General features: G+C 61.7%; 2 protein-coding genes across 6 annotated transcripts in view; one reads left to right on the top strand and one right to left on the bottom strand.

The window, feature by feature from the left end:
- The first annotated feature begins 1,428 nt into the window (after positions 1-1,428).
- Positions 1,429-12,335, top strand: KCTD17 (potassium channel tetramerization domain containing 17). Of its 4 annotated transcripts, XM_012787133.2 has the most exons (9): positions 1,429-1,643; positions 2,767-2,875; positions 5,537-5,628; positions 6,427-6,522; positions 8,254-8,379; positions 9,773-9,872; positions 10,056-10,124; positions 10,502-10,592; positions 11,458-12,335. In XM_012787133.2, exons 1-9 carry the CDS (start codon positions 1,464-1,466, stop codon positions 11,525-11,527), a joined length of 933 nt encoding a protein of 310 aa, XP_012642587.1. In that variant the 5' UTR covers positions 1,429-1,463; the 3' UTR covers positions 11,528-12,335. The 4 variants fall into 4 exon arrangements, with proteins under 4 accessions (XP_012642587.1, XP_012642588.1, XP_012642590.1 ...); XM_012787134.3 differs by lacking the exon at positions 10,056-10,124; XM_012787136.3 differs by lacking the exons at positions 9,773-9,872; positions 10,056-10,124.
- Positions 12,336-14,026: 1,691 nt separating this feature from the next.
- The window catches only part of TMPRSS6 (transmembrane serine protease 6), a 35,164-nt gene continuing 33,903 nt past the window's right edge, over positions 14,027-15,287 (bottom strand). For both annotated transcript variants that reach the window (XM_012787131.2, XM_012787129.2), the window contains one exon: positions 14,027-14,809. In XM_012787131.2, the coding sequence (XP_012642585.2) occupies positions 14,651-14,809 (159 nt within the window). In that variant the 3' untranslated portion in view covers positions 14,027-14,650. The remainder of the gene's footprint in view (positions 14,810-15,287) is intronic.

The following is a 15,287-nucleotide window of genomic DNA, read 5'->3' as shown; positions in this document are numbered from 1 at the left end:
AGGTCCCTTTCTCCAAGACTTTACATGTCCTCTTTGTGGGGGTCTCCTCCCCTCCCAAGGCTGAGGCCAGTTCCAACTGTTCTCTCCAGCCCATGTTGCCCTTCTGAGTGTCACATCTGGAGGGAAAATTGTCACTGTCCCCACAGGCACCGCAAACATAGGTTGCCCTTAAACTGAGCTCCTCATCCCCCTGCTCGCTCCCCCAGCCTGCCTCCACCTCTCACAACCACCGTCGACTTGGTTCCAGCCAGGAGCCAGGGTGTCAGCTTGACTCCCCCTCTCCCTCTTCCCGAGCCTCTTGAACCTGAGTCCTTCAATCCCACCTCCTAAGTGTCCACTGAAGCCATCTGCTCCTGTCTGGTCCTGTTGACACTGCCTTGGTTTGGGCTTCCCTTACTCTTGCTGCAGACACAAGTGGCCTCCTAACCAGTCTCCTCATGCTCCAAAACATCCCCCCTGCAACCCAAGGGGTGATCCAAGTTGCAAATCCGACTATGCCACTCCCCTGCCTACAGCCCTTAAGGGGATAAAGAAGTAGCTCTTGCTCCAGTTTTGCTTTCGCTAACAACGGTCAGGGGCTCACTAAGTACCGGGAGTGCTGCCGATGCTTCAGGGCCAGTTCACATCCCATCTCATTCATCTGTTCATCCATTCATTCGATATGCCAAATGCCAGGGACTATGCTAGATGTTTGTAGACATTGTATAATTTAGTCTAAAGAATGCTCAGGGCCACAACTACTGTAACTCCCTTGTTGCAGTTCTCCTGACTTTGATCTAGTGCCCTTTCTACTCTTCCTCTCTTAAAGTCTTTCCCAAGGATCCCTGATAACCCAGGTCAGGGAGCAGGAAAGAGGTGTTGGTGGTGGGAAGGTACCTGGAACCCACCTGGGTTCGGCTGTCCTGCCACTCACTGGCAGTGTGAGTCCGTGGTCACTTCACTCCTGTGGCCCCATCTGTAAAATGGGTACAGTAACACCAGCCTCACAGGGTTGGGGAGCGCTTAAACGAATACTACACATACACAAAGCATCTGGCACATAGAAGGTGCTCAGCTAACCTCAAGTCCAACCGCTGTCCCGAAAGAACTCAGGCGGCGGGAAAGAACCCGCCCCCCCCCAGGGCAGAACGACAAAACATTAGGAAACAGACGCAGGCACTTGCAGCGGGAACTTCAGGAGGGAGAAGCTCTTCCATGTCGGCCGTTCGGTGACCGGGCTGCACAAAGGAAAGGCACGAGTGCGGAGGACGAATGCGGGTCGCACTCGCTGTTCCCCAGTGTGGGGACCCTGACCGTCCCCAGACACAGGGCCCGGCCAGGAGCCCGGGAGCGCGCCTCGGGAGCGCGCCTCGGGAGCGCGGGGCGGGCGCGGGCGGGCGCGGACTACAGCTCCCGGCGTGCCCCGCGCGGCCCCGCCCGCCCCCGCGCCGGGCGGAGGATGCAGACGCCGGCGGGCGAGGAGGATGGAGGCCGGGGAGGCAGCGCCGGCGGGGGCGGGGGGCCGCGCCGCGGGCGGCTGGGGCAAGTGGGTGCGGCTCAACGTGGGGGGCACGGTGTTCCTGACCACCCGGCAGACGCTGTGCCGCGAGCAGAAGTCCTTCCTCAGCCGCCTGTGCCAGGGCGAAGAGCTGCAGTCGGACCGCGTGAGGCCCGCGGGTGGGCGGCGGGCGGGCCGGGGTCCTCGGCTTGCCGGCGCGGGGCTGCTCGGCCTGGGCCGCCCGCAGGGCCGGGACCCGCCGGGGTGGCTTCCGAGGGGCCGGAGGCGGGAAGGACTGGCAGGAGGAGGGGTGGGGAAGTGGATCTGAGAGAGAGGGATGTGCCCATTGCCGTGGCAACGGGACAACGCAGGCCCTGGCCATTTGGAGCTTTTGAGCGGGGCCCCTGCGGGGCCTCTTTCCCTCTTTTGCGGCCCTGGGGAGGAACAGACATGTAGGGCCTTCCCTCTTCCCCAAAGGGGAAGGAGCTGATGAGCTTGCTTCTCCCTGCCCTTTGGGGTGTGGGTGGCCGAGGGGTGCTGGGTGCTGGGTGGAGGAGTCCTGGGGTGCCTTTGAGCTGGGCATACTCTGGGAGGAGCACTGGCCGGGAGGATACCATTTCTGGGCTCCCATCCTGACTGCAGCAAACTGTATGACCTTGGGTCAGACCTTTCCCTGCTCTGGGCTCAGCCTCCTCATCTGTAACCTGGTCTGGAGTGGACCTCTAAGGTCCTCTGTCCCCTGTATCCTGTGACCATCTGATACTCTGACCTTGGGCAAGTGCCCTTCACCTCTTAGTGCTCTCTGTAGAGTTGTGCTGGTGCCTGCCCTGCCTCCCTGCAGGCTGCGAGAGTCCAATGAGATAGTGGCTCCTTTGCAAACTTGTAAACATCCCCGGAAGTCTAGGGATTTGGTGGAGCTAGGGGGGCTGGCTTCAGGGGGACAGCCTCTAGCAGGGACATTCACTGAGCCCAGCACTGGGCTGGATGCCACTCAGACCTCCTCTCACTGGATGCTCACAGTGACCCCTAATTATGGGGGAAGAGTGAGGCTCAGAGAGGCCAAGCCATTGGCCCAAGATCACACAGTCAGGAAAAGGCAGAGACAGGGTTTGAACCCAGGTCTGTCTGCCCCAGAGCCTTTTTTCCCTCATTTCAGGGAAGAACAGACTGGACTGTCCCTCCTTCCCTCCCTGCAGTCCTTTCCCGGGCCTGTGGTGAGGGCGTATGTGCAGGGTGGGGCAGGGGAGAGGCCTCACTCTTCTCTCACTGTCTGTCCCTTACCTCCGTAGGATGAGACCGGGGCCTACCTCATTGACCGAGACCCCACCTACTTTGGGCCCATCCTGAACTTCCTGCGTCATGGCAAGCTGGTGCTGGACAAGGACATGGCTGAGGAGGGTGAGTTGGTCCAAGGGGCTGGCCTGGGGCCCACATGCTAGCCCTGCCAGGGCCTTCTGTGGAGGCCCAAAGCCATTTCTCCCAGCCACGACAGACATCTGCTTTCTCCCATGTTTCCTGCCTCTTCTGCTCCCAGACAGGGCCGCATCCCAAAGCCTCTGCCAGGGCTGAGCCTGGGGGCTCTGCCGAGCTGACAGGCCTGAGCTTTCACTGGGTGCTGCTGGGGAGGTGATGGAGACACAGAGGACAGAGGGGGCCAGTGAGGCCCTGTGGCCTCTGTCGTGGGCAGGGCTGCCCTTTCTCCCTGGCCTCCTAGGGAGCCAGGTGTGGACAGTCACACCCAGAGGCTGGGCTCGGGGAATGAGGTGGAGACAGGCGTGGGAAGAGCTATCACTCTCTTTCTCTGGGTGATCCAGTATCTCAGACTCTGCCTGGTGAGGGCTTGCAGTCGGCAAGTGGGTGGGGCGGTGACTCTTCCCTGAGGCTGGCAGCTCTGCGGCACAGTGCTGGTTGTAGGTAGAGGCGGGGGGGCGGCGGGGAAGTCTGCTCCCCAGCAGGGCTTTGGGCTTTCCCAGGCCTGGGTAGCTAAGGCCCTGTAGAAAGATGTCCACATCTGGGCCTAGCAGACGGTGGGGAAGCTGTGTCTGGGAGAATGACCGCTTAGCAGAGCCCCAGCCAAGGACAGGGACAATAGTCAGTGCCAAGTTAACTCTTCCTTGGGACATAGGGTATGGCTCTGGGTCAGCTAACCCAGCCAGGCCAGCTTGTACATGTCACTTCTCTCGGCATCTCCCATGATTTCTATAAAATGGGGGTAGTGATCTGCTCTTGGAGAGCACGCTTTGGGACCACAGATGTCGTGAGTCCTGTGCCCGGCACTTGTGCCCAGGTGTGGAGCACACCCCATACCTCCCCACTCTGGGCCGTGGTCTCTGCTCCCTCACCCCATGGGATACAGCGGTCGAGAGGCCAAGCAACTCCTCAGTAGCTCAGGGCTTCAGCACCAGACCCCACCATAGGTACCTGGCTCTGCAGAGCCCCGCAGCTTCTGCAGAAGCCGCAGGGGAGCACAGATGCCATGGGCGTGGCCTGGGCTCAGGAGCAGGTCCCACGGGAGGGGAGGTAAACACTCCAGCTGCACCACAGCCAACACTTGTTTACAGGTTCTGGGTTTCAGAAAGCCCTGCGACTCCCAGCACCTTCAGACAGGGCGAAGGCCCCCATAGGGGTTCTTGGGTGAGACTTACTAGCTGTGTGACACTGGGAAAGTTACCTAACCCTTCTGTGCCTCCATGCCCCCATTTGTGAAAGGAGGTGACAATAGCACCCACGTCGCTGAGCTGTCATGAAGATAAAGGGCAGCAGCAGTGCAGCATGCAGCTCATGTAGCAGCTATAAATACAGATGGCGCTTTGCTCGCTCACCTGTGCTCATCTCCTGCTGCGTGACCCGGTTCCTGACAGGCCACAGACTGGTACCAGTCTGAGGCCTGGGCGTTGGAGACTGCAGGCTTATGAGCAACAGAAATTTATTTCTCAAAGGTCTAGAGGCTGGAAGTCCAAGAGCAGAGTGACGGCATGGAGGGCTCTGGAGAGGGCCTTCTTCCAGGTTGCAAACTGCTCCCTTCTCGTCGTATCCTCACGGCAGAAAGAGAGAGCGCTAGCTCTCCGGCCTCTTATTAAAAGGACACTACTCCCATCATGGGACTCCACCCCAGTGTCCTAATCACTGCCCAAAGGCCCCCCTTCCCTCCTATACCATCATACTGGGGATTAGTTTTCAGCATATAAATTTTGGGGGGACATAGACTTTCAGTCCGTAAAAGGCCCTGTCCCCAGAGCCCAGAGGCCCATCAAGGAAAGGACCAGAAAGTCCCCTGCCCTGCAGAGCTTAGGGGAGTCTAAACACCTGGGAGCTCCTTCCACTTCACTGGTGGTGTGACTTGCGTAATGTCTCAAGGCAATCCATTTGTAAATGGGGACAGTAATACCTGCTTTCCTCATGTCCCCAGGACTCGTGATGAGCGCACGGGGGCTTTGCGGACTGTGAAGTGCTGCAGGGTGATGCACATGCAGAGTGTGCATTTCTGGCGGGAAAACACACGGGCTCCATAGTCTGAGGAGCTTGAACTTACTCTGCCACTTATTGGCTGTGTGACCTTGGACAAGCTGCTTCTCTGTTAGAGCCTCAGTTTCCCCACTTGTTCAATGCAGAGGAGGAAATGCCATCAAGGGTGGAATGTGCTTACCAAGGTGCCTGGCGCTCAGCATGTGCTTGATCAGTGCGGGCAGGTACTCAGGGGTCCACCAGGGCCCTCCTCACGGTGACATTCTAGGGATCAGTCTGCTGGATCAATCCTGCTGTCTCTTGGTAACCCTAGCGCAGCCCAGATTGTGGACTGGCAGGTGTCCTGGGCTCCCATGCACAGCACAGTGGGAGGGACGCAGGGCTGGCTGAGGCGCGGCACTCAGCCCCCTCCACAGGGAGCGTGCGCTCCAAGGGAGGCAGGGCTCCCTCTTGCTTGACCCCTGAACTCACAGACGCTCAGCTCACCTCTCAGATGTGGCTGGAGCAGGAGGTGGGTTTGTGGTTAGAGGGGACGGGGGACAGTGGGACTTGGGGGCAGTAGGAATGACCTGGGGGCTGCTCTGTCTTTGCCAGGGGTCCTGGAGGAAGCGGAGTTCTATAACATCGGCCCGCTGATCCGCATCATCAAAGACCGGATGGAAGAGAAGGACTACACAGTTACCCAGGTGGGATGCAGGGGCGGGTGGGGAGAGGGAGGCTGGGGGGGAGGGACTGGGGAGGCTGAGCTGGCCTGTAAGGAGAAGGGTGGTTATTGGTGCCCCAGACTGCCCAGACTGGGAGACATGCTGGGGTTCTGTGGGTGCCTTACTGTGTGACCTTGGGCCAGGCACGCCCCTCTCTGGACCCTGATTTCCTCTCGTGGGATATAGAGGTGCCCAGAGCTGCCATCCCTTCCTCACAGGGGTCAGTGTGGGGGTTCAGGGGCCCTGCAGGGGGATGAGTAAATTGTGCACTTTGTGGGATCAGGCGGTCCCTACTGGGCACAGCACAAGCTATTGGTGCTGAGCTTGGACCCTGGGCCTCGGTGATCAGTCTGCTGGGGGAGGTGGAGAGATTTTCTGCCCACCTAGAGGAGAGGTGGGGTTTGGGGGACAAGTAGTGAGGTGCTATCTCCCGGCCCCATGTCTCCTGGAGGGCCTGACTACATTGGCAACCCAGAATGTCCCCCAAGCCCTGCCGTCTTTCCTCCTTGTGTCACTGGTGTTCCAATCTGGCTCTGCCACCCTTGCACTGGGTGACTTTGGGCAAGAAACTCAACCCCAGTGAAAAGCCCCATAATCTGCAGAGCTCTTGGGAGGGTTGAGTGAGGTCATGCGTGTTGAGTGCTTGGTACGTAGTAGGTGCTCAGGACGTGGTTCCCTCCCGGCCCGCTCCCCCTCTTTCTCTCCTTTTTTAGGCATATTACTGGGGGGTGGCGGCAGGTGCTCCCACAGGTGCCCTCCACGTGGCCCTTCTGTCCACAGGTCCCACCCAAGCACGTGTACCGCGTGCTGCAGTGCCAGGAGGAGGAGCTCACGCAGATGGTCTCCACTATGTCTGACGGCTGGCGCTTCGAGCAGGTGGGCTGGGGACTCGGGCCACCACAGGGCCCACCCTCGGACCTCCCAGCCTCCCGGTACAGCAGGCCCCTCCCCTCTTGCAGCCCCGGCCTTGGGTTCCCCATCACAGTCCCCACCTGGGGTCTTCTTAAATCAAACTAAACAAGGTTAGGAAAGACCACACTGCAGCAGATGGACCGAGGGGGCAGAGGACAGGAGCCTCACTTGCCGGGGCAGCGCCAGGGTCTTCCAAGGTAGGGTCCTCTCGTCAGCGGGGTGGTGATCTTCATGGTGGTGTGGCGAGTCTCATAGTGCCAAGTGACCGCTCAGGTGCAGGGAGATCAGATCCACAGGGCGAGCGGAGTCCACCTCATGTCCACGTGTCTTGTCACTCTCGAGTCAACACCGTATGACTGTCACGACTGCTGAGGCATGGCTTCCAGGGTGCCACGAGGGACGTGCCCGTGCGGTATTCATGTGCCCTGTGGTTCCAGTCCAGATGCAGTTTACCAATCGGGAGACTTTTATCCTGAGCAGCGTGGCGCTAGTATCACAGCCGTGGTCTCGACTCTCTCGCTTCCAGAGGGGCAGAGCCAGGAAGTGACCCTGGAGTCGGGGGTGCCCTTAGAGGAGGAGGAGGGTTGGCAGCCTCTGATCCACAGCCAACCACACGCTCCTGCAGGGGAGACTGAAGCAGGCAGAAGGCCGGGCCCCCCAGGGTGGCCTGGTGTGTGACGATCGACCCCAGGGCAGGAGCTGCAGGCCGGATTCGCCTCTAGGCCGCACAGGCTCACCACCTTGCACAAGTCACTTCTCTCTGGGCCTCACTTTCCTCATCTGTGATGTGGGCTAATAGCACCTCCTTGGTAGGTAGGACTGCTGCAAGGATTAGAAAGGCCACCAGTGAAGTTCCTAGCCCTGGGTGGGACTCCCTGCATTGGCCCTCATGCCATGCAGATTAGTAGAAGTAGGTAGTAAAGTCTGTAAGACTCTGAGAAGGAAGTTGGGATCCCATATTCAATCCCTGTTCCACCCCTCCCCTGCTGGGGACCTCCAGCAGACCACTGCCTCTCCAAGCCTTTCTGCCTCAGGGATGCCTTCTTTCTGCCTGCTGAATGAGGGTCTCCGAGGGCTGAATGAGACCTGTCCTGTGCAAGGACTTTATTAGCCAGAAGGGCCCTGTGGGTGTGGTTATTCTTAGCACCCCAGAACAAAGCTGGGGCCACTCTGAGAGCCCGAGTAAGTCTTTGGCAGTTGCACAGGCTCTCAGATTGAGCAGGTCGGGGCCACTGGTCATTTGCCTGCTAGCGTGAGGAATGGCACCCTGTTCTACCTGTGCTTTCAAGAGTGAAGGGAATATTCTGTGGGGCTCCACTACGCCAACCTTCCCTGCAACCTTGTGCTGGGGCTGCACCAGCCACGTCTGGGACAGGGGCCAGCCTGCCCGTGAGGGGCCTGCGCTTGTGTTTGGAAAGGGGCCGCCTGGATCTGAGGTGGTGGGGAGGGTCGCTGGTGATGTTGCCAGCCTTCCCCAGGGCTCGGCCAGCCAAGCCAGGTGCAGAGGCTGGTCCTGGGGAACAGACCAGAGGCGCAGATGGGAGGGGAGGAGACTTTGCAAACCCAGGAAGGGGCCGAGCGGGCAGCAAGGTCAGGACATAAGCTGAGATCTTGACGGGTGCTGAGGTCCACCTCCCCCCGCCCCACTGCCCCCACCCCCAAGCTGCATCTTTCCCCCATGCTCTGCCCCTCCAGCTGGTGAACATCGGCTCCTCCTACAATTACGGTAGCGAGGACCAGGCGGAGTTCCTGTGCGTGGTGTCCAAGGAGCTCTACAGCTCCCCACACGGGCTGAGCTCTGAGTCCAGCCGCAAAACCAAGGTGAGCCTCACCCACCCCAGCCCTTGTCTGCAGAAGGCTCCCCCCTCTCTCTGCACCCCCCGCCTCCCCTCGCCATCCCGCCGCCTTCTTTCTCCTTCCCGCTGCACACGCATAACCCCATGGTCACAGCCGACGCCATCCATCCCATGCCGCTGCGGTCCTGTCTGCTCACGCGTTGCCCAGGCCAGGCTAGGGAGCAATGAGATGGGACCGTCCTGAGTGTGCGGCCAGGGCGGACTCAGATGCCGCTTGAATAAGGGCCACGTGGTGGCCACCGGGTGCCGTGGCATGAGGGGCAGTACACTGAACGAGGTGTCAGGGGGCAGCGTGACATCCTCTGTGTGACCTAGACAAGGCCTGTCCTCTTTTGGCACCTTTGTCGTGTTCTCTGTGATGTGAGAGGGGTGGACTGTATACTTTCTGTGGTGGCTTCAAGCTGGGAACTTCCAGGATCCCAAATGGCCAATTTATTCCCCAGGGGTGGGTGAGTGTCCCCAGCCGGCACAGGGGAGCTGGATCTGTGAATCCCGCCCCTTTCCCAGGCCTCCTCGGGCGCCCCTGCAGGGCGGCGGCCAGGAGCCCTGTGGGGCCTGGCCCTGTGTCGCAGCCCTGGCCTGTGAGGCAGCCTCCCCAGAGCACATCTGGCGGCATCTGCCCACGAGGGGACGGGGTTGAGCAGCGATCCTGCCACCCTGGACCCAGAGCTGGTCAGACGCCCTCAGGGCCTCCGGTGTGGCTGGCAGAGCAGGCGTGAGCCAGGTGGGGAGGAAGACTGTTCCCGCTGGGGCCTCTCCCTGTGCGTTGGAGACTTAGGAACTCTGGCTTCTGTCTGTCTGTCTGCCTCCTCCCCTCCCTGTCCTGCTGTGACTCCCCTGCCCACCCCACCACACCCGTGCCAGTTGCTGGCACTGCCTTGCAAGGGTGCAGGGTGAGGCCTCTGCTTCTGCCTCTCTGGGCCAAAGCCCCCAGACCTAGGGTGCCAGAGACGGTGGCTGGCGTCCCAGATCTGGTGGTGTCTGCCCTGGAGCTTCCTTGGCCACATTTCTACTCAGGGTCAGTCTTCCCAAATAAGGCCTCCCAGGCACCCCTGGGGAATGCCCCAGCCACATGCCCACCACCCCCCTGCAAGCCCTGGTCCCCGCATCTGTAATGGCAGTGAGACCGCCCCGAGTGTCCCCTCAGGGCCCATCCTCTGCTGGTTCCCTCCCCTCCCCTAGCTGCCCAGGGGGCTGGAGAAGATGTCCCAGCTTCTTTGGCTGGCGCCCTCTCCCCTCCTGAGGTCCCCCTTCATCTTGCCTGAGACTGGGACCCTTGGGGACAGCAGCCAGCAGGCCCTGGCCTCCTCGTTAGTGTCTCCACTCTTTCTTCCCTGGGTCCGCCGGCTGGTTCACAGAGCGCGGAGGAGCAGCTGGAGGAGCAGCAGCAGCAGGAGGAGGAGGTGGAGGAGGTGGAGGTGGAACAGGTGCAGGTGGAGGCAGATACCCAGGAGAAAGGTGCAGCCAACCCCCAGGAGAATGATTGCTAATGAGAGCCGGAGCCTCCCGCCCACTCCCTGCTGGAGCCAGCTGCAGATTGGGACCCTGGGCTGCGGGGGGCGGGCCCGCCAGGGTTAGCTCAGCCACTCGCCTGGCCTCACCTGCAGCATAACCATCCCTTCTCTCACTTTCTCTTTGCAGCCCAGTCATCTCAGGATCCCGCTAACCCTTCCTCCCTCCCACCACCGCCTCCTCCGCCTCCTGCTGGAGGTCCTGCCTCATCTTCATCCACCTCCTCTTCCTCCTGGATCTCATCTGCACCCTGCCTCTTCCCTCTCTGCCCCTGTCCGGGTTTTCTCTCTGCCTGCTCACGCCTCCCTCCTGGGGCTGCCCCGGTCCCAGCCTCCTGTGCCCTCCACCCAGGCCCCCCGGCCCCGTGTCCCAGAGCATCTTGCCTGCCGCCTCCTGCGCCCCTTCCAGCTCCTCCTGCGCCCCTTCCAGCTCCTCCTGCCTCCCAGCCTGGGGAGGGGGCGTGCAGCTGCACCTCCTCTGTGCCCACCAACCCTGCCGGGCACCTCTGAGGCTGGGCCTCGATGCAGGTCCGGCCCTGTCCTGCCCCGCCGCCGCCTCACGTTTCCTCCTTGCAGGTTCCCGTCTGCACCCTCTCAGACCTGAGGCCGAGCTTGCAGTGAGGGCTTCTCCTCGGCCCCTCGCCCGCCCCCAGAGCTGCCACCCCTGGTTTGTAGCTTGGCGGAGCTGGAGGGGGGGTGAAGCGAGGAGGGTGCTCATCTCTTGTTCCTTGGACTTGAGCCGAGCTTTCGGCTAATTTTCTCCACCCACTAAAGTTTCGCAACCAGTCTTGGCCTTGGCCTTGGGGGCGAGGCTCTGAGAGGAGAAGAAAGTTAAGGGGTGGGAGCTCTGCCCTCCCACCCGCCAGTCAGCACGGGGCCAGGCTGGGAGGAGGGAAGGACAGCTGAAGCCAGAAGCCTCGGCCTCCCTGCACGTCCAGGAGCTCCTGCCTCACTGCCTATGACACTGAGTTCCCTCATTCTGTGGGGGTAGGGAGGACGGCCACATTTGTGTGCCCTTGGCCTGTGAGGAGTCAGCCAGAGCCAGCTGAGGATTGCAGTGTGGCAGAAAAGCCCTGGCCAGGTGCTCACGAGCCCTTACTCTACTTTTTTGCCTGCTCTGTGACCTTGGGCAAGTCACTGTCCTTCTCTGGGCCACAGTTGCCTCTGAAATGGGGACAGACAGCTGATCTCTGTGCCTCCTTTTGCCTGGGGCGGTGCTGGCCTGCCTCTCCTGGCCCTGACCCCCGGGTCAGCGTCTAGGCCGAATCTGGCCATCCCTGGGCAGATTCCAGGATGGGGCCTGGGGCTCCTGGACGGGTTGGTTGGGGTACCCCTCCTGCTCCCCTCCTCCTCAGTTCTGAACCTACCTCCTCTGGGCCTCAGGCCCCCTCCCTCCCACGGAAGGGAGCCTGTGACTCACCTGCCTCTCTCTCTCCCTCTCTCCCCCATCTCCACCTCCTCTCTGCATCTCCCCTCCTCACCGCCCATCCTCCCATTCTCCTGCCCCTTCCCCTCCCGCTCTTATTTTCTAGCTGTTACAAGCCAGAGGCACCCGGATGTGAGGCCCCAGATCACCTCCAGGGACTTGGGGTTCCCATCTGAAATCCTTTATTTTTGTTCCACGGGGTGGGCTCCTGGCCCGAGACGGAAGAAGTGCTCTCCCCGCCGCCACCTCTGCGCCTGTGGGGCTGTGATGTGCCCCTGCCCCCAGGGGCGGGCGGGTGGCGCGCTGGGACCTCTGGAGGCCTGAGGTGGGCCCTGGGACCCCTGGGCAGAGCCACCTGCCCCTGGCCAAAGTGTGGCACTGTCCAGCTGTGTCTTCCAGGCCCCCGTGTCCCCTCTCCCGGGTCCCCCTGCTGCATGGCGGACACACTCCCCCCTGCCCAGTCACGTCACCTCCTTGAGCCTTCGGCGTCCAGTGGGGTGACTCCTCCCCCCATATCTCATGGTTGGGTTGGGGTGCAAAGAGAAACAAGGCCCCTGAAGTCCTGGGGAGTGTTGGGGGCTGCCCTGGCTTCACCTCCCCCTGGAGGAGAGGGCCCAGCCCAAGCCCCACGCTGGGTTTGTGAGTGGAGATTCGGGCTGGTGGGGGCGAAGCGTGTGGGGTTTGGCTCTGCGAGGAGGGGTGGGTGACTTGGCCTTCACGTTGGCCGTCCCACCTACCCGCAGCCATGTGCATCGCTGGCAGAGTGCCCTGGCCTGGCGGGGGGGCAGAAGGGGCTGGGCAGGGGCAGTGGAGCGACTCAGGAGCTTGCGGTTGGGAAGCGGACACTCCCCTCTGCCTAGGGGAGGGCCTGGGTATGACGGGGCTGAGCGAGGGGCCCCTCCGGCGTTGGCCTCCCAGGATGGGCACGGGCTTCTCATCCGCGTTCGACGCCCCCATGTAATAAAACCTGAACCTAAAGAAACAGCCCAGCCTGGCTACATCCCTCTTTCTCTGGACCACTTAATGGGGCAGCGGCTAAACTCAACCCAAAGGAACGGGGCTTTTCCTAAAGCCCCAGGATCCTGCCTTTGGGGGTGAGGGGCTGCGGGGCACTGTAGGTCGTCTGCCCAGAGGCCAGACATGGAGAGCACCTCTTCTACATGGCTGGGAGCCGGGAAGCGAGAGCTGTAGGTGGAGGCCCAGCCTGCCTCTGCCGCACCCCAACGCCAGGATGCCCCTCCACTGCTGATCTGCCTCCGCCGAGCCTCCTCCGCCCTCCCTGCCGCTGCCACCCTCTGCCCCTAATGCCAGGACGTATAGACACCCAGGACCCCGTTCTACCCTGTCTGAGTCTCCTGGACTCTCAGCCTTCTCTCTCCTGCCCCACGAGGACCCCAGCCCCTCACCCCATCCTGGCCGATTCCCTCAACTCCCTAGTCCTGCCATGTCTCCCAGCTGGGGGCAGTCCCTGCCAGGCAGTGTCCCTAGGTGAAGACCCTCCGTGGGCAGGGCAGGGCACGGTCATCACCACTCACTCTGGGGCCAACTCGACTCCCAAAGGTGACCTCACATTTTGCATACAACTTTGCTTGCGAGGGTCACCAGGAGGCTTGTCAAAGAACAGGTCACCCTCCTCCCCACCAGGATTCAGATCAGTTAAGACTGGGATGAGGCCCAGGGCTTTGCACTTTAGCAAAGCACCAAGGTGATCCCGACTCAGTTCTGCCCACCCCACTGAGAACTGTGAGTGGCTTTAGTGTCCTGGCCACTGAGCTGCCCAGTCCCTCCCAGGCAGGACCCGGCTGGGGCTCTCCCTGTCCCCACTGCCCTTCCACCTCATCCACCCACACACTGGTCAGTGGCTCCCCTCTCCGGTCTGGGTCTCCTCGGAGGCACCCTCTCTTCCTTCTACCAGTTAGACTTCAAGAAAGAGTGGTCCACACTTGTTTCTCCCACACCACACCTCCAGCTGGCCTCCTGGCTCCATTGCCACTGTCCTCATAGGTCCTGGTGACCCTGTGTCCTGAGCAAGCCTCCGGTCCATCCCACCGTGCAGCTCGGTCCAGGCCCTGTCCACAGCTCCCTCCACACTGGTGTCAGCGGGGTGCCCGAGATAAGGCTCCACTGTGCCAAGTCTCCAGGCAGCCTTCCCTGACACTCCTGGTGCCACCCATAGCCCCCTCTGCTTGCTCGTCCTCCCCGATGCTCCTGAGGTCCGGGGCCAAATTGCATTCATCTCAGTGGCCCTGAACAGTCCTTGGCACAGTGGGAGCCCGTGAAATGCTTGCTCAGTAGACGACTTAGAATGCAGAGAGAGTGAGACGGGCTGGAGGGAGCCAGGAGGTCTGCCCGCCTCCACTCCTAACCCCCAGCGCCATCGTGAGGACGCCCTTGCCCCTCTGAGCCTGTTTCCTCCCAAGGTTCCAGAAAGAGCCCATCACTGGACCAATCCCTCACTCTGACCGGAGGGTCCCAAACCATTGCCTTCCTGGGGTTTCTCCTGGGACCTGGGCAGCTGCCCTGGAGGCTCCAGCTCTCAGTGGCCACGCCTGCCTCCACTGGCCCCACCCAGCCTTCTGGACACCCGTGGGACAGGCTGAGCAGGAAGCAGGGTCTGCTTCAGTCAAGGGTGCGAGGCCGGTGCCGGGCCCCCATTCAAGCTCCAGCAGCAGAGCTGTGGGTCAGGCGCTTTATTCCCCAGGCTGGGCGGCTGGGCTTGTCTCACCACCCACATGGCAGGTAGGGGTGGGGCAAGGACCCTGGAGCCCGGGCTTCCCCACCCTTTGGCTTTCGGTGGCAGCTGGCCCACCCAGCAGTCTCTAGGGCTCTGAGGGTCACCTCCTATGGGGCACCCACCCCCACCTCCACCCCCACCTCCCACGTTAGACCCAGGGCTCCACAAGCTGGAGTCAGCTCTCTGGAGCCAGGGCTGCCCCAGCAGCCTCTGCCCTGCGGAGGGGGTTCTCAGACACTTGCTGGGGACCTGGAGGGCAGCATTGTCACTGCCGAGCCACCTCCCTGGAAGGCAGCAGTGCAGGAAGGGGAGGGAGGAGAGAGATTGGGAGACAGAAGGGCTGGCTGTGGACCCCTCCAGCTGGGACTGGTGGGCCTGGGTCAGGGGGACGTCTTGAGCACCAGCGGAAGGCCCTGCCCCCTCCGGCCGTCACTGCAGCAGACCAGGGAGCAGGCTGGGGGCAGGATGCCACCTCCTGCCTCCATGGGGCCTGCCTGCCCCCGCCTGGTGCATGCCCCGGGCTCTGAGTCCAGCAGGTAGACCCCAGCTCTCCAGACGCAGCTCCTCAGGTTAGCACCTGCTGGATCCAGCCAATCACACCTGTGATGCGGGTGTAGACACCAAAGTAGTTGGGCCGGCCACAGCCCAGGCCCCAGCTGACCAGTCCTGCCAGGAACCAGCGGCCACTGGGTGCCTTGCACACCAGCGGGCCACCCGAGTCACCCTGAAAGGGGGAGAAAGGAGACAGGGCTGCATCAGGGTAAGGGAACCCCCCTTCTGGGCAAGGGGCCGTGGGGGTTCCAGTCCTGACTGTTGGGAGTTTGCTGGGTGCAAGAAAGTCACATCCTCTTTTGAAGCTCTGCTTGCCCCGCACCTGCTAAACAGGGAGAGCCCCGGCCAGCCCTGCCTGGCCCCGGCGGGTCCCGGTTCTCATGGCAGTGCGTCCCGACGCCCCCACTCTACTTCAGCCTGCCTTCTATGGCTGACACCCCTCCTTTCCTCCCCGAGTCACTTTGCTGTGTGACCTGGACCAAGTGCCAAGGTGGGCAAGAAGCAGAACTGGGTCTGAGACCTGCCCACCGCAGGTTCTCTTCTGATCTGTGGCCCTGCAACATTGGGCAAACCCTGACCCTCTCTGAGCCTCAGTCTCCTCATTTGTAAAGTGGGGACAGCCATCGCCACCTGGCTGGGAGGCTTCAGCA

The sequence above is a fragment of the Microcebus murinus genome, chromosome 10, assembly GCF_040939455.1.
Source record: "Microcebus murinus isolate Inina chromosome 10, M.murinus_Inina_mat1.0, whole genome shotgun sequence".
NCBI classification, from domain to species: Eukaryota; Metazoa; Chordata; class Mammalia; order Primates; family Cheirogaleidae; genus Microcebus; species Microcebus murinus.
Note: the sequence above shows the minus strand (reverse complement) of the source record. Positions and strands in the feature narration are given on the sequence as shown.